The sequence below is a fragment of the Poecilia reticulata genome, chromosome 17 (assembly GCF_904066995.2).
Source record: "Poecilia reticulata chromosome 17, P_reticulata-male-v2, whole genome shotgun sequence".
In the NCBI taxonomy this organism is placed as follows: domain Eukaryota; kingdom Metazoa; phylum Chordata; class Actinopteri; order Cyprinodontiformes; family Poeciliidae; genus Poecilia; species Poecilia reticulata.
In genome coordinates, this window is record NC_088846.1 from 26183355 (window position 1) to 26202452 (window position 19098).

The 19098-nt window shown below is 37.7% G+C and overlaps 1 protein-coding gene across 2 annotated transcripts in view; it reads left to right on the forward strand.

The window, feature by feature from the left end:
• The window catches only part of LOC103479483 (zinc finger E-box-binding homeobox 1), a 100479-nt gene that overhangs the window by 12339 nt on the left and 69042 nt on the right, over positions 1–19098 (forward strand). The window contains exon 2 of one of the 2 annotated variants that reach the window (XM_008433929.3): positions 18767–18832. The exons of the other annotated variant lie outside the window; for it this stretch is intronic. Coding sequence (XP_008432151.2) covers positions 18808–18832 — 25 coding nt within the window. The 5' untranslated portion in view covers positions 18767–18807. The remainder of the gene's footprint in view (positions 1–18766; positions 18833–19098) is intronic. 2 annotated transcript variants of the gene reach the window in all.

Here is a 19098-nt window from a genome sequence, read left to right on the forward strand (position 1 = left end):
ATGCTATGAGTTTATTTTGGTAATTAGTGTATCCAGAATATATAATATAGGTCAACCAGAGAATGAAAAAAATATCTTCATTCTGTTCCTTATTTATTAAAATAAATGGTAACACTTTACTTGAAGGGGGGTGAATAAGACTGACATGACACTTTAATAAACATGTCATAACACCTGTCATGAACATGAATAAGCCTTCATGAATATTTATAACTGTTGTCATAAAGCGTCAATCGGTAAATTATGACACTTTTAATCAAAGTTGACATTATTCAAAATGTCTTTATGACAACTTGATATTAACCAAGAAATCATTCCTGTTTAAACTTTACCTTTAATAACATCCATCCATCCATTTTCTTACACCCTTGTCCCTCAGTGGGGTTGGGAGGGTTGCTGGTGCCTCTCCAGCTAGCGTAACGGGCGAGAGGCGGGGTCACCATGGACAGGTCGCCAGTCTGTCGCAGGCTTTAATAACATAAAGATACCTAATTTTTAAAGTGAAATCAGTAATACTTTTATAACAAATTTCAACAGTAATGATTTCTTGGTTAATGTGTTATGACATGTTTATGACAGTGTCATGTTAGTCTTATTCACCCCCTTCAAATAAAGTGTTACCAAATAAATGATTTCCTGTCACTTTCAGTCCACTTTACATCTATTACAACTAAATTAACAATACTTTATTAAGCCCAAATTAAAATGAAATGTTGCCGTTTCCATGTCATCGGTGGAGGCAGCATGATGTAGTGTGGATGTTTAATGGGAGGAGGCCAAGAAATTAACTAACAGGACTGAAATAAAAGTTTATGTTCAGGAAGGAACACCAAAACAAGAGGTTCAGAACAGCCAAAGTTACTTCCTGCTGCAACGCTTAACCGTTTACGTTTCTTTCTACCAGTAATACTGTGAGATTTGGAAATCATTTTTGGATAAATATATCAGGATGAGATTATAATACCATGTATTGTTTGGTGTTTTAAACCGTCCGTACAAAAGCGCATTCCGATGTGTTTACAGATTAAAAGGAAGGTCAGCACACTTGTATTTTTTATCAGCTGTGTATTCGTGTGTGTTTGTGTTTATATGTAGCCTGAGAGGTCTGGAAATAATTAAGATAAGGGTGGAGGCTTGGGGGAGGCTCACATGCATCTCTGGGATATATTTAGCCGTAGGTATTCAGAGGCAGAAGCTTCCCTCTGTTCCTTTCAACAGTTTTACTCTTCCAGAGTGTGTCAGCACCTGAGACGACTCAACCTCTTTCCACAAAACCAAACAGAAGAAAACAGGGTGTGGCAAAGCCAGAGAAGAATGCATTTCTGCAGCTGCAGCGATAGCAGAGGTGGGAATTGCACCGTGAAGGCAGTTATTGACTGATTTGATTTTCTTTACCAGCTGCAATTGAATACCGTGATGAGATAAGCGAGTTTCCTCTCCGTGTCCAGGAAAAATCAGCGTACAGATGTTCTGCCATGAAGGCTCCTAACTAGCACACCATAAAGAAAGATGGAGGAGCCAAGGGAGGAAATGAAAAAGCAGGATACAGTTACATATCTGAGAAAGAATGAGAGAAACTGAGATAATGGCAGCTCCTCTATTTTTTACTCTCTAGACACACAACAGTCTCCCTTTCAGATTATCTAAGGGATTTTTTTTTTTTTTTTTAAACAGGATTTTGTTTAGACCTTTACTGATAACCTGAAGGCCACGGGCAACACAAGGCACATCCAGGGGAAATCAGAAACTTTTTTCAATATTCCTTATAATCAATACTATCATTTCAGGGACCATTCATAACCCTGAACTGTAAAATTATCTGATACTGATACTTGTCCACAAGTTGCTTAAGTAAAGCAAAAATGTAAAAAATATAAATAAATAAAATGTATATATTTTATTTTATATATATATATTCTGCTTACAAGAAGATCATAACAATCCAACAGTTTAGTCATACGGACACAACAGGAGAGGGGATTTATCAGCCACACACTCACCTGGGAGCTGCAGGAAACTGGGAACGTTTCACATCAAGACGTCCGCCCACCTCTGGAGGAAGGCAGCAAAGGAAACGTGAAACTCAGCCCTTCCTGTCCGGCTCTAAATCAGGATCAGAGAGGAAGATTATATGATATGGCCTGTGCTTTATTGTCTGAAGGTTTAAAGTTCAAATGTTGAGCAGTGGTGAAGACTTCTCATGTTAGAGTTTGAGGTTAAATTAATTACAAATCTAATACCCATGTTAATTACATTACATTAATTATCTTAAATCATTAAAAGTTGAATCATTACTGATGGACTGACAAAAAGTTGCATTTGGCATCAAAGCCGCTACAAATTTATGGGATAAAATATCAAAATTTTACTTAAAATAAACACAAATTCGATTGGATGAGCTGCAAAACTGAATAAAAATGAAGCAAAATGGCAAATTATTTAATTATTATTTGTGATTCAGAAGCAGATTCTACTACGCAGAGAACACAACTTTAGGAGCATGAAAAAATAAAGAAACTTAAGAGATTCTAACTGCATACATGACGGGGAAATATTATGTATTTCCCAGGCACTATGCCCTTATATAGCACAACCAAGTAATTGTTACCTTCAGTTGTTATAAAAAATGTGACATATATATCAAATATGACTTAAGAGCAATTTTACTTTCTTTAAATTGGGCCTCTGTCTCTTTAAGAAACTCCTGCTCTTTCTGAAAGTCGTCACAACAGCCTCTTCTATTACCTTTAAACTACATTTTTACCTCTTTCTTTTGTTGTTTTTACCAAAGTTTCTCTGGGAAGTAGCTCGTCTGATGAGCTCAGAGGATGTGCCGTTCCACCAGATGTTTGCTAATTGCTGCTGGCTAGTCTGCAGGAGCTTCACTGTCAAAGTGTTCTGCATAGCTCAATGGTTGCCATGGAAATTAAAGGATTTCTCAAACATGCATAAAAGAATCAAAACAACACTCTTAAGTATATTTTTGATGTGGGAGTAACATTGCAACATGATGTACGTAATACTGCCTCTTTAAAATTAGGGACTCTAACTTGATTTTCTTCTGAAATATATGAAAAATTGAACATTTATCATATTTAAGGTGACTCTGTGGCATGATGGTCATAGCTCAGGATAAGGATCATGGTTTGAAAAATAAATACATTCTTCTTTATCAGGCAGTTTAAAAACTCTGATGTCTTTCGACAGTCCAACACCCCAGCTTGATTTTCCCTGTTCAGATTGTATCCAGTATAATGTAAGAGGTGGTCCAGCTCATAATACAGGTATGGAAAATATTAATAATATGTTCCTGGCATTGGTCAAGACTTTGATTGGCAAGTGTTTCATAGTACATTCCCCCAAAAAAGACGTAAAATCCAGTCTAACACATCCAGCCATTTCCCCCCACAGTTTTACCAGTTAGTCCTCTCTAAGTCTCACATTTTTGCACGTATGAACATTTATATCCTGGATGATTTGATTAATCCACCCAGTCACGTAAAGTCAGGACATTGATGCCTGTGGCGTTCTCACTTTTGAATTTTTTCTGACTTACGAGCGAGTCGGACGTAAGAGCTGCAGGTATCCCAAGCCTGAAGGAAAGGAAAACACCGACATGTGGCTTTAATGTGGAGCGGGTCTGCAAACCGGACCTCCACGCATCCCTGAGACCTTGAAAACACACCTCAGGATGGAAAGAAGCACAGCAAACACACACACACACACACACACACATTCCTAAATCCTGATATCTAAAGTATGCGCTGCGGTCTGACTGTAGCTGGTACTTTAAAGAGGCTGAGAAACAGCCAAAAGCGTGCAGGTCCTGTAATGGTTTCAGCATGCTTTAACTCCCTCTGCCTGGCGAGATCTAACCCGAGTTAAATCATTTTTTGAATGTCTTTGAGGGGAATTCAGCTCCGAACAGAAACCCAAACAAGTTTGAACTGAACAGTCAAAAGTCTGAGTGTGTTGACGAGTAAACTCCAAACTACAACACACAGCAGAGACCTGACACAAGCAGCTATTTCCAACTCTGCTTTGAAGTATTACTTATATATCTTCAGAGGAAACACTTGAATGTGTGTTAGAGATTAGTGAGAAATGCTTTTGTCTTTCCCCGGAGACGCAGTGCAGTTTTTTTTTTTTTTCCTCCTGTCAGATCAAAGCAGCCGAGCTGCGATTTCAGAGATGTCAAAACCGGGTGGATGCCGGCGCCATGAAACATACATGACAGGATTACAAGGGGAAGTACTTCCCTGAATAAAGAGAAATTTTGATGAGCTTAAGATTGCTTCTCTTTACCCTAAGAACTAACTGAGGGGAAAGTCGGCAGAAATTGCAATATTTTTTCCATCCAAAATAGAGTGCTGCACACCAAGTTTCCGCCACGTTTTTATTCTCACAGCCAAATTTCTGTGGTAAACAGAATGTTTTTGATGTTTAAAGGGAAAAGCAAAATCATTCAAAATAAAGGATGATACACACTTTTATGTGTGGTTTGTTTTTATTGCTATTGGGTTCCTTAATTTGTTGCAGTGGATTCCTTCCTTACTGAGCATTTGATGGTAATTATGAGCGGGTGAGGAAAGAGTTTCACTTTTAGATGGAGGTCAAAATGTTTCTCAGAAGGATGTCGCTTTGACTCCAAATGAAAAATAGCCCCTGTGAATCCCTTCTCTGGTTCATGCACGCTGTTTCTTGTTATTGTGAGTTGATTCACAGACACACTTTAATCTTAGTGGAGATTTCAATGTTGCAATTGAAGCAACAGAGATATATTATAATGTCAGCTTGCTGTAGGAGATCCAGTGCAGTCGGACATGAGGGGATGCCCTGGCAAACTCCACAAACTCCTACCGCTCAGTGCATCAATAAATCTACCTACATGTAGTTGGAACTGAGAAAACAAGACTTTTATTAAGCAGGTACTGTACACTTGTGTTTTTTAATCTTTTATTCTGAAAGAAAAAAAATAGACAGTTAATAAATGTTTGAACATGGAGATCAAAACATTTAAAAAACTAAATATTTTTCAACGATTTTCAGAGAAATTTAAAAATGCAACATATCTGTAAGCTCAACAAGTTTTCTAAGTAAATTAGCAGTTTAGAAAGTCTATTCTTTAAAATATTTACAATTGATAAGAGGTCGAAAGATAACAAAATGTCTCTTTGATGTTTTAGATTGTTCTGCGATAATCGGCTGCACAGTGGCGCAGTTGGTAGAGCTGTTGCCTTGCAGCAAGAAGGTTCTGGGTTCGATTCCCGGCCTGGGGTCTTTCTGCATGTTTTGTAACGTTTTCTGAGTTTGCATGTTCTCCCTGTGCATGCGTGGTTTTTCTCCGGGTACTCCGGTTTCCTCCCACAGTCCAAAAACATGACTGTCAGGTTAATTGGCCTCTCCAAATTGCCCCTAGGTGTGAGTGTGTGTGTGCATGGTTGTGTGTCCTGTGTGTCTCTGTGTTGCCCTACGACAGACTGGCGACCTGTCCAGGGTGACCTCACCTCTCGCCCGAAACGTTAGCTGGAGAGGCACCAGCAACCCTCCCCACCCCATTAAGGGACAATGGTGCAAGAAGATGGATGGATGGATGGAGTTAAAAAAATATTCACAGGGACTCAGGAACCACAACTGCCTGTGAATAGTTGAGACTGAAATAATTGAGAGCTCCAAAACTACTTATATTTTCTTATTTTAATAGTTCAAACACCAAATATACCTTATTATGCATTAATACATGCAGTGAAAACCTTCTTTGCCCTACTACAGATCTCTGCTCTTAGCGCTGTAGCCAATCAAATGAGTGTTGCTCCTGGATTGACTGTTTTCGAAATGCCACCCAATAGCCTCTCAAGTTAGCCTGTTCTACATAATTTGTTATGTACAGACGGCTCGGATGCTCAGATCCTTGGCTATCAAGAAACTGGAGACATTGAAATTTAAAATTTTACCCAATTGCTAATGTTTGTCCATGACTTATGCTCCAGTTTGAGGTTATGAAGTTTACCGGAAATTGCCTACTCTGTAAACAATCCTCCTCTGCTGCGAAGAGCAAAATGCTGATCCGAATGAGGCGGATGTTAATGTTAATTTAATATTTGGAAGGGTTGCCAACACAGACTGAACGGCTTTGTTCACTTCCTCCGCTGCCTTTCCTAAAGCTACTGGCAGACTACAATCCTAAAAAGATCCTTATGTTCGCTGACTGGCCCAGTAGAAAAGCCTCCAGAGACAATCAAAGTCAATGGGAGAAATCCCAGATGGAGAAGTGAAGGGAGTTGAGAATCAAGCACTTTTCTCTTTATTAGGAAAAATTACCAAGCATAAAGTCATGATATTACAAGAATACTTTCACAGATTTTAGGCTTCATGACAGTCTTACTCTCATTTCTTCCTTTTGAACCGGGAAAGTACCGCACCAGGTGAACACAGAGATCCACATGTGCTTAAGCAATCCTCCAACCTATCATAGGTGTAAGATTTCCTGCTGTTCGAAGCAAACACACGCACACACACGGCGAAGACCCTTCTCTGTCCATCTGGAGACGATTAGTGTTTCTCCAGCTCACAGGAAGTCAGTCATCATTTCAGGCTGACAGGTACATGGAAGAATCTCACCGTCTCTCTCTGCTCCAAGGCGTCCCGTACAACCATCAGCTCTGTGATTCTTCACAGCTTTTTGGCATTCGCTCTGATCGTCTGGCGGGATCAGCTGAAGGAAATCACCTTGCTTTATGGAGTCCAGAGAGTGAACACAGATCGTCTTGTTTCTTTAACCTGGATTCAAAGCTGCCTGGGAATCCCACTGTTTCAAAATCAGCCAGATCACAATGTGCCAGTAAAACTTTTTTTCCCTGCCAACTCACTCGCTGTGTTTCCATTACAAATGTGCACAAAACCTTGATTTTCCACTAATGTCGAAAAAACACAATTATGCAATTGTGGCGTTCCCATTATAGGTGCATGAAGTAACTTTTATTCAAAAATAAACTTTTATAAATATTTGTTTAAACTGTCACTATGTCATGACCTTGCTATCTAGGCTGCCTTCTCCCAATGCGGGACATAGCGCTATCAATCACAATCTTGTAAGGTGCTTCTCACCCTCCGCTTCCTTCCCCTTTGCTCACTGGCACACTTTATGTTGTGAATGCTAATCCTAGCTAGCATGGAGACTAATGACGCAGATAAGTGTTTTCCTGTAACCGTATGTTATTTTTCCATTAGTACATTTAGCAATGAGTACATGTGCTTGATTGACAGCGCCAAGACCCTCCTCCTGGCTCTGATTGGTTGTTTTCGGTCCTGCATTTCTTCAGATGACACTAGCAGCTCCTGGAGGAGGTATTGCATACTGTCAAGACATGTAACATATTTTAAACAAATATGTAAAAAAATATTTTTAATAAAAGTTACGTACTGCAGCTGTAAATAACACAACCAATTAAAACCAGGTCAATAAGTTTGTATACGCAACACGTCATTAAAAAAAACATGCTTCATCATCATCCGCTTACCACTTCCTGTTGTCTTCTTTGTCTTTTTTGCCAGAAGTAACATCACATAATGCGTATGATGTGAAAAAGTGTTTCTATTGAAATACACAAATTTTAATACAGCCGAAAAACCACCTCATCATAACTCAAAAACGTTTTATCGTTTTTCCACCGTGTTTCCGTTAGGTAAATTGGTAAATTTATGTTTGTCATTCCGATTTCGGTAAATATATTGTCAAACAAAGCAGAGCTACTGTATTGCTTGGTGTTTTTGGAGCTTAACTTTCCATTGTTCTACCTTCCTCTCAGAGGTAAACATTTAAACCAAGGCAACGTGGTAACACAGTTTTTTAATGACTTCATGCTCACGGTTTCCATCTCTTTTTGTCATGGGCTAGATTAAAAAAAAAAGCTGACAACTCGTTTTCCTTCAAATGCCATTTTTTAGGCTGTTCTTAGGTGAGAACAATCACAATTTCTCTTATTTGAATAAATATTTGAGTGCCTTAAAAGCATCCGAAGTGCAATTACCTGGAAATTAAATATGCCGTCATGCTATTATCACAGTGATTTCTTCTGCCTCTCTGCTTCTCCATTCATAATTCAACCTTTTATGCACTTCCCATGTTGTAAGTGGTGCCATGGCTCCTGCCACGGCGGCCTCACGGAGACGTGCAGACATGAAACATTCTGCAGCCGCGGAGAGGAGAGGCTGAAGGAGCCGGTAAACTACTGGTCAAAGTGTTTGTCGGTATTTCAGTTAGATTGCATGTAGACCAAAACTGGAGATGAGCTGCTGGGTATCTAAACATGGAGGAAGATCTGTGAGAGTTTATGTGGTCATCCCAAAGGATTGTGGGAAGATTTTTTAATCTGTTAACATGCATAAATGTAGTAAAAGGTTTGCATATAACGTGTCATGAGCCGTGTTTCCATTGCAAATGTACGCAAAACGTTGTCAATATTCCCCTAATGTCGAACAAACACAATTTCACAATTGCTGTGTTTCGATTAAATAAGACACAAATTTAAAATCATGCATGAATAAATTTATTCATGCAGTAAATTATAAAAAAACATGCCGTGCCATCATCTATCTTCTTTGTGGTTTTCGCCAGTGGCAACACCTGGTTGTTGGTCATGTGACTCATGTGTTTCCATTGCAGTTTCTAAACCAATTTCTTTACAGCCAAAAAACTACCTCATCCTAGTGCCAAAACATTTTATGTAAAAAAAAAAGATTGGCACATTTCCATGATGCAAATTTATTTTCAAAATGTAAAATTGTGCAAATGTAGCGTTAATGGAAAGGCAGCTACAGACAAGGGCTGAGTTTTTATTACAAATGAGATCAGATCTTTGTCTATAATATTCAGCTAACGTTGAAGAAACACAATTTTGCTAGTGCAGTGTTTCCTTTAAATAAGAAATTAAATTAATGAATAAGTTTGTTCACGTGTTAAGTCATTAAAATTGATGGCTGCAACAGATGTAAAAAGTTATATGAAATATATTTATAAAGCAGCCAATCAGAAGAAACCTTGACGTCTTATCCAGGTGTAGGAGCAAAAAGCTTCTTATACTTGGGAGCAGCTACATTTGCGATGCTTTGAGGAAATTGTAGTCACTAATTTTGTAGAAGAGCTGTGGATTTAACAACTTTTTATAAATTGCAATTCTGAGATCTCCAGTGAATCCAGCTCCACATTGTCCAAAAAACAAACAAAAAAAGCATCATCTTCCTGCTACTTCCTGTCATTTTCTTCTCCTTTTCCACCAGTAGAAGAGGCAAAAGGACGAATGATGTTTCTTAATTAACAAACTTATTCATTTTAATTGCTTTTGTTATTTAATGGAAACATCACAATTGCAAATCTGTATATATTTTTTTAAATATGTGAATTTCAACAAAGTTTTGTGCACATTTGTAATGAGAACGCAGCAGGAGAGGTGGGGTACACTCTGCCCCGCTACCCTGAAAGAACGAGCAGATAATGGATGGTTATCTGATGAGATTTACAGGATACAGAAAACACGACGCAGCAGCAAATCAAACCAGGCAGAGAGTGATCTCCCCTTTTAACAACTACCCAAAGATTAAAGTGATCTTGAAGTTCTGAGGTGCAGGCAAAGGTTGAAGGTGACAGGGATGGGCATTTTGAAAAGAAGTAGGCTTAAATAATAAATCAGGCTTTTATCACTTAGAACTGGATGTCGGTCTGATTTGTGAGATATGAAGCCCTTTTAGAGACTGTCAAGTGTCAGAGAGATTTTTGGAGAGTGAGAGAAACACAAGAAGGCAGTTTGATCTCGACCACATAGTATCAGAAAAAAGACTCGATGAAGGGGGGAAGGTCTGTGTAGAGGAGGATGATGATGAGGGGCGTTTTCTGGATAATGATGGATGGTACTCAGGGAATGTAAATGCAGCCATTTAAGTGAGTTAATGTGGAGATATATGATGACTCTGTTGGTTCTCTGAGGGTAAACCTTCACTGAAAAGTGGTTCTTTTAGAAAATTATTTATTAAAGTTTTTTCCCCCTATGTACATATATTAAAATTAAAGGGGTAATATTATTTAAATTGACTACTTTGAGCTTTGCATCATGTTATACTTTTATTCCTTCATCATAAATGTACCTGTAGTGTTGCTTTGATTCTTTCATACATGTTTGATATGTAATTTAAAAATGCAGTATTATATATGCTGCCATTTTATAGCACAATTAATAAACTTTAACTTCAGTTGTTAAAAAAAATGCTGTATATATCTAATGCGACTTAACCTTGACTTTGTAATTTATCATCTTGAAATTGGGCCTCTATCTCTTTAAAAACTCCTGCTCTTTCTGAAACTCCGCCTTCAGGAAGTCATCACAAGATGGCTCCTCTATTGAACCTTTAACAATGTTTTTACCAGTGTTTCGGTGAGAAGTAGCTAACACAGTGAGCTCTGCAGGTACGCAGTTTCACCAGGTGTTTGCTGATTGCTGCTGGCTAGTCTGAAGGAGCTGAGTGCAGGAGGGCTGATCTGTGAGGCAAAAGCTCAGATGTTTGGAAACTGCACAATTTTGTTACTTTGTTTTCCGACAAGGAGCTGCGTCTCAAAGGGGGAACTAAATCCTCCCAGGCGCTTTGCTCAGCTGAATGGTTGCCATGGAGATTAAAGGATTTCTCAAACATGCATGAAAGAATCAAGGCAACACTCCAGGTATGTTTTAGATGAGGGAATAACATTATCAAATGATGTAAAGCTAAAAAAAAAAGTTCACTTTACATAATACTGCTGCTTTAATGCAGAACTGCTTTCTGACGTGCCAAAGGTGGAGTTTTGGAAAGAGCAGAAGCTTCTTATTTATTTATTTTTTCTTCATATGGAGACGTGACCCAATTTCAAGATGTCAGACTTCAAAATCAAATTTCTTTTGAGTTATTGGAGATCTACACAGCATTTTTATAACAACTGAAGGTATCACAGTTTCTTTATTGTGCTATAAAATGATTCTGTGACTGGAAAACATAACGCTGCTCCTTTAAAATTTTTATCTTTCTTCATTTTTCAATCAGTCTTGCAGACACAGATTTTATTTAAGATCCTCTTTTTCTATTTGTACTCATGATGATTATACAGAAAAGTTACAAAGGTACCAGGATAGATCTTGTTTCACCAGTTTCACCCGTTAGTGTGAAGGGTGTAGATCTGGGGATCTTATCCTGCAATTTTTAGATGCATCCCTTTTTCCGAAACAACCAAACCAAACGAAGGGCACCCCTGGTCTAAACACACTCACAGCTGTTAGCGTAAATGGTAAGCTATGCTCAATGTTATAAATGATGGTTTCAGAAATAAAAACAGTGAGTTTAATGCATATTACATTCTGCATATCCATGTTACACGTATATGTTATAAGCAGAAAGCTGCCAAAATCAGGACATTCCTTTGGAAAATTGTAATTTCCGTGAGATTAAAGAGATTACCCATGCAAAATGTCATGCACATTGTACCTTGAGCTTATTGTAAGTCTTTTTGCATGCCTGAATTCAGCTTGTAATTCTCGTTTCTGCCAGCTGCATAAATAAAATATAAGGATTTTCTCTCTTTTCTCTGAACTCCTTCCTTTACCTCCAGTTATTACTGACGAGAAGCAAGTCTGACTTTCATCTTAAATAATGTCAACTTGGATGAGTCACGGGGCGTCGTCGCAGTGGCTTACACTGCTCACAGTGAGCACGGCTCCGTATCCCATCATGCTCTGGGGCTGAGGCTGGGTGAAATCACTGCTGAGACCCCGAGGGAGTGCTTAGCAAAAATATAAAGTTACTCTGCTGGATCCTGGAAGTATAGGAGAAATGGTACCGTTTTACAAGGAAATTCAGTTTCATGTATATTTGAATATTAAACTGATAAAACCTTAATATCTTTCAGATTGCATTAGCTTTAAATGCATCACAGCTGTAAGAATTATGTAGCCGCAATCCTTTTGATTTACGGCCTGTTACATAAATTTTCTCTCATATACATGGAAATTTCATGGATGCGCCATAGCTGGTGGTTTAATTTGATAGAATTTGCATGGCTGGTCTTAAAAGTATTTTATAATCCCACACATGAGTAGACTGTGGTTATATTTGAAGCTAAGGCCAACACACACTGTGACGAAAAGTGTCTGGCTGTACGCTTTGGCTCTAACGCTTTGGTTCTTAAACACAAAGAAAATTGAAAGATTTTTTCTGAAAATGTCTAATATTAGTGTATCGATGGAAATCTAGACCTCAGTTAAAAAAATGATCAAGACTACAACACATATGAACAACAAAGGAGTGTGGACTGCCATAATGATTGGACTAGGACAGTTTCTTTCTTTCTAATTAAACACATCATGAATGGTCAATAGCCGTTTTTTTTTTGTTTTTTTTTGGCCAAATTGAAATTGATTTACTTTGCAAAACTGCAATGGAAACACTTTTTATGCATCACAGGAGTCACATGATCAGCAACCAGATGTTGTCACTGGCAAAACTACAAAGAAGACAACAGGAAGTAGTTAGAGGGTCAAGGAGCGGCATGTTCTTTACAACCTTATTTACATGTGATTTTAATTGTGTTTCTTATTTAATGGAAACATCACAATTACAAAATAGTGTTTTTTGACATTAATGGAATATTGACAAAGTTTTGAGCACATTTGTAATGGAAAAGCAGCTACAGAGGAATAAATGCAGCAGGAGGCTTGAGCTCCATATGGACTTGGCAGGGCCTGGTCATGTGACTTCAGTCTGTCCTGAGCTGCAGCGTTGCAACAAATGAGGTCAGCCTCCAGGTATGGGCTTAAACAGCAGGCAGAACCCCAGGACGAACACTCCTCCACACACACGCACACACACACTGTGTGGAAGTGCACATATTAAAGCTTACAGTGCGCTGCAGATCCACAGACTCATCGTGCATAAACACAAACAGCGTGTCTGGGCCACAGTGAAGATGAAGTGATGCAAAATGACATCAGTCGCTCCTGCTTCTGCATGTGACTCATTACAAGGCTGGCTGCTGGAGGCTCGGCATTATCTCTGCTGCAAGCGAGCAAACAGGCCAGGTTATCAGCGCTGCCATCACCTGAAGTGGACACGAGCCTATTGATCCCTGGTTTGATGGGAGGAGGATCTTGGTCGCTGAGCAGGAAATGAATGTTGCACAAGGAAGCTGTCGATATGTTGTATGTACAGGCAGATTTAGGTCCTGTGTCCATACATCTTTAGAATACAGAGGGCTGCAAAATCATAGCATATTATTCTTCATTTTTATATTTTTTTTCTGCCCCTCTAATCGTTAGTGCTTCCGCTGCCACTGCAGAGCCGTGTTTCTCATCTAATTGCTAACATTTTTGCTTTTTTTTGTTTGGAGCTTGACAAGTACTTGACATATGACGAGGTTATGCATGAGCAGAGGACTGGCACACAATCATACACGCACACACTCATACCTAAAGGCAATTTATGTTTAACAACACGCAAACTCCATGCAGAACCCAAGAAAGCTGCAAGGCAGCAGCGCCAACACCTGCACCACCTTTTATTAAACACATGATAAAAATATTGAAGGAAAAACAGGAAAACATTTTATTTTTCACTTACAATGTCACCCACAGGGGGAAAACCCTAAATATTTCTTTATTTATGCTATTTTAAAGCATTAAAACACTCCAGACATGTTTTTTGTAACTAGCATTACGAATGCAACTAAGATGTCAAACTAACCAATTATGAAACTTGGTTGATTCATAATTGGTGACCATATTATGCTTTATTATGTAAAACCCTTTGAACTGTTGCTGAAATGTGCTACACAGATCAACTTTTCTTAAAACCTGCTGTTGATTCCGAATCGTCCCCAATCACTCAAGTCATTATAAACATTAAAACAGAGTTTAATCATTACTTCATCTACTGCTGAGGCCATTTCAGTCAGATTGAATCAAAAGGATCTGTCTTGAATCTACTTCTTAATTACTTTGAGTGCCACTGTGGCATTTCAACATATCAGCATCAGCAAACTTAGCATAATGAGCTTTGTGGCCCTGAATTTCAGAAACAGCAGCAGGTCCCTCATCATGTCCAGTTTATAGAGCCGAGGATGTGAGCTCCGGTTGGCAATTAAGGTTTTCAGATTTCAGCAACTCTTGTATGATGAGACGCCGGTTAAGCTAATCCTCTATCCACTTTACTTGCGTGGACTCAGGCTTCTTTGTATCAGAGAGAAAGGGAGAGATAAAAAAATGAGAAAGAGGATGATGTAAGTAAAGAAAGGGAAGTCGAAAACTGCACCGAAGGTAGTGAGGACAGTAAGGAGAGAACAGAAAGGGAAAGAGGATGAATAATACTGGAAATTAAGAATTTTGTCAAGAATTTTTCTAAGATTTTTCATGATAAAAATATGGAAAAAAAGAAGTTTCTTGCATATTTTTACAAAAAGAAAGTTTCTTTTAGCAAACTTTCTATTGACATTTACTGCAGAACAACACACATCATCCAAACATACCTGCGCAAAGAACAAACTGACCTTGGTTTACCTGCAGACTTTGGCTCATCAAACATTGTTCTTATCTCAGGTAGCAAGCTGCAACCTGACCTAAATAACAACAAAAAAAAGGCTCAGAAAAAGTGTAGAGCTAGGAATTAGAGAAAGGTTTTATTAAGTACATTTTATTAAAAATAAATAAATGAGTTAGTTCCTTTGCCTTATTCCAGTGCTCCCAGTACCAACTGTAGAAATAAACCACTCCAGCCAGAAACAACCAATCAGAGTCAAGAGGAGGGGCTTAGTGCTGTCAATCATTCTCATGCTGACCCGTCTAGCCTGACATGAATGCTAACGCTAGCTATCATTAGCACATTGAGCAGTGGCAGTGAGTACATGATATTGATTGACAGCGCTAAGATCCTCGTCGTTTAAATCTCGACCTGTTTAGAGTTGTATTTGAATCAATCAATTATGAATTTAATGATGGCACTTGACTTAATGTAATGTTTTGATAGTTGATTCTATGTTGCATGACTCTGTGTTTTTGTGTTTGTTCTGATGTAAAGCACTTTGAAATGCCTTGCTGCTGAAATGTGCTATACAAATAAAGTTTGATTGATTTGATTGATTGTCCTGGCTCTGATTGGTTGTTTTTGGTTGGGAGCACTGCATTTATTTAGATGACGATAACAGGGAAGAGATAGAGGATAACAATCTTTTCAGAGATTATCCGTTTTATATTGAAATGTCACAATATGGTGATAGTTTCAGCTAATGTCTAAAAACATATTTTTGTAAAAGTTACATTTTGCAACTTTATCTCATAGATAAATGAGTTGCTGTAAAGAGGATTTTGTAAATTTGTGGTTAAAAATAAACTTTTCTTCAACTTCTTATAATATCAACATTGACATTTTCCTTTAGTTCAAGTTCACATTGTTTCTTCATTCATAATGACATGCAGCTGCGCAGCCTTTAATGGGAAAAGTGCCCCAGACAGAAAAAAATAATCTGTCTCTCCTCCTGCTGTATCATCTCCGTGTGAGGACTCGCTATTATCATCATCTCCCCAGACACAGATCCCGACAAGTGATCTGTACGTGCATTAGTCATCCTGACACAAAAGTACATTATTCATCTTCTGGTCACTGCTGCTCTCTGGCCTGCTGTAGCACAGGACAGTAAAGGGGAAGCTAATTGATTTTATTGGTTCATTTACGTATTTTTGGTTTGAAACTCTGCATCTTTAGGCAGGTCATCGCATCAAACACGTTTCTCACATTTTAACGGAAGTATTTATCCTGGAAGGACACACCTAATTCAAAGGGCAAACATGTTATGACCAACAGGTGACATTTGAGTGTGAACAGTAGATGAGCATCAAAGGCACTAATGCAGGTTTATTACAGCTTTATCACTGCTGTGGTCACTACTGGAGGTCAGCTCTGGTTGTTAGCCCTCTATTAGCATTTCAAAGGGACTCGCAACTTTTCGTTCTCACCTGATGAGCTGATTATTCACGGTAACAAACCAATGTCAGCAGATTAAAAGTTTAAGAGGTTCTGCTAAAATTTAAGAAAATAGAGGCTAAAATGTTGCCAATGTTTATGGACAAAAAAAAAAGTCTCAACATTACAACATTAGTTTACTCTCCAGGAATCTAAAAAAATAGATTCTGCATGATGGAAATTAGTTTTTAATTCTGTTTATATTTACATATAATTAGTTTTATATTCTGAAAAAACTGGATTTAAATAATACTTACAGGTTTGTGAGATTTTTAATTTGTACATGTCAGTCATTAGTAGATATGTTTAGCTCTGACCTGATGTGTGACAAAAGAAACACCTGAGGAGCCAAAGAAACAGGAATTTAGCCTGAAGGTTTAGCTCGTCCTCTAACAACAAAGCTTATGCTGTAAGCTGACTGACCCTTCATTGAGGAGGATTTTTCTGCATAAATAAGAATGAAACCAGTAAAAAGAGGGGAAAGCCTCTTCAGTCCAGAAGCTATTCATGTCAATACCAAATTAGCATCGAATAATGCCGTCCGTTTCCCCTTTCACTTTGCAGGCAGCAGGGCAGCAGCGGCCTGTAGAGATGCTGTGATGTAGCGGGGGGCGACTCTATAGCGCTTCATATCCTGCCAGGGTGAGATTCAATTAAAGCATTACTGATGCAGAAGAGGGTAGAGTCGCTTGTTGATTCGGGGGCTTAGTTTGACCTGATGGACGTGTTGGCTGGGCACCAATATGAAGTTCTAGGAGCTGCAAAGTGTCATTGTTAGTGTATTACCTATTGCCTGATTATACAAATGACAGGAAGCATGTGTTTTGAGTTATAACTCAAACATCAGATGTTTTGTCAACTTATTCTCTTGAATCTGTACATGAATATGTATTAAGATTAGGTTTTGTAAAGAAGCATCAGAAAATCGTATTATTGCAACAGATTAGAAAGAAGTGTAATTCTTACATTCAACATTTGATTTTAATTCATACTTAATTGATCTGTCATGTACAATGGCATTGTAGATAGAAAAAAAAGAGCAAATTTCTGAGAAAAAAAAACTCAAATAGTTTTTGAGTTTGAAAAGCGGAAAATCTGCTAGAAAAAAACTCGAATATTTGAAAAATAATTGCGAAATTTCTGAGGATAAAAAGTCAAACGTTTTAGAAATTTACTGAGTTTCAAAAGCCAAAAATGTTCAACTTTTGAAATTCAGAAATTTTCTAGAAAATTTCTGAATTTTTTATAGCAAAGTTTGACGCTTCAAACTTAGAACTTTCCAAGTTTTTTTTTTAGAAAACGTCTGCGATTAATCCTAAAATTTTTCTAGCAAATTTTTAAGTTTTCAAACTCAGAAATGTTATTGTTTTTTCTAGAAAATTTCTGAGATTTTTTTTGGTGGAAATCAACTGCAATTTTTTTTCAATCTACAATAGCCCCAATATGTTGTAACATTTATGAAGCCATTTTTTATTAAATATAACCAGCACAATAAGATGGCCGCTAAAATTCTCTAATTAGACTGAAAACAACAGATGAGGGCTTTCAGAGATTTGTTGCACTCTGTTGCAACATCAAAATGAAAACCTTTTTGCATTTCAGTCTGACTGTCGTCAGATTGGAAAGCATGGAGCATCTTTTAACAATGGTTATTATTATTTCTTGCTCCTTGTGCTCTTGTTGAACCCACCTGATGTTCATTCACTGCCAGGACATCCAGCAGGGATTTGCTAGCTAAAGAGATGTGTGGCGTTTCTTCAGCACCTGTTACGTCTTAACCAGAAACCTGATCGTCGGCAGGTACAAGAATAGCTCTGCCAGACCTTAAAGGCCCCTCATCTGGCCCTCCATAAACTGCTCCTGATCTTCTGTTCCTGCTCAGAGGAAATACTCTGCACCTTGTTTTTGTTTAAAGTAACATCCTGAGCTTGTCTAAGCCTTGAAAAGCCTTAATTCATATTTTATTGGAGTAGCATAACCTTACATTGAAATAAGAAGAAAGCCTTTACTTGAAATAAATTTGATAGAGTCTCACATTACTAAAGACATGTTTTAAGTAATCACCGGTAGAATATAGAATAAAGTTTAAATCTTTAACTTAATTTGATAAGAGTTAAAGGGAGCGGATATATACAAAATATTCATAATTCAGCATTAGTTTCAGACTGATACTAGAGTAATAAGATCAGTACTTTGGTTTCAGATTCCCTCTTGAAATTTTATTTCTTGTGTTATAGTTCTTTAAACTCTACTGTAAAAAAATGTTGCTGAGATTTTTTTTCTCAAATTATAATTGCTTGCACTTTATTAAGAAAACACTCCACAAAAAATTATTTAGTTTTTTTATAGTTTCCTTGTTTTCTTGGCCTCTCTTGAAAATGGGAAACATGAGGAAACATCATGTAAGACAGAAAAATACAGTGAAATAAAAACGTGACCCTATGTACAGTCAGGTCAACACAGCAAAAGTGTAAAAGAACTGGAACTATGATAACCCTAACCCGAACCCGAAGGAGGTTCAAATCATGCCCCTATTCATAGTCAAAAGGATGAGAAAGGAGATCAAAATATCTAAAAGAAAATCACAGCATGAGGTCTGCGGAACAGAAAGGCATCTTGGTGGCACTAAGTCTCCATAGCAACCATAGCGTACTATCTACATGCTAACAGTTTGAATGAGAAGCATGTCTGGAAAGTTATTTTCTCTCTTGCTATCACAAACATGACTGTGTTTTTTTAGGATCTAATTGGAATAACCTGCTGTGGTAAGATGAGATCAAGATGGAGCTTTTCAGCAACATTCCAGGTGGGTCTGGTTTTAAAGTATGTCATAAAATACTTTCTTCTGGAATACTTTCTATATATATGTACTGTCATTTCCAATATCAATCAATCAATCAATCAATCAATCTATCTATCTATCTATCTATCGATCTATTGGAAATTTTAGTTAGTGAAAAATGTTCAATATCTATAAAATTAAATATGTTTGTATTAGTTTGTATAGTTGTATGTGTGTATGCTCATATTTATATAGTATGAAAATATGAGAAAACTGGTTTTGATGGAATT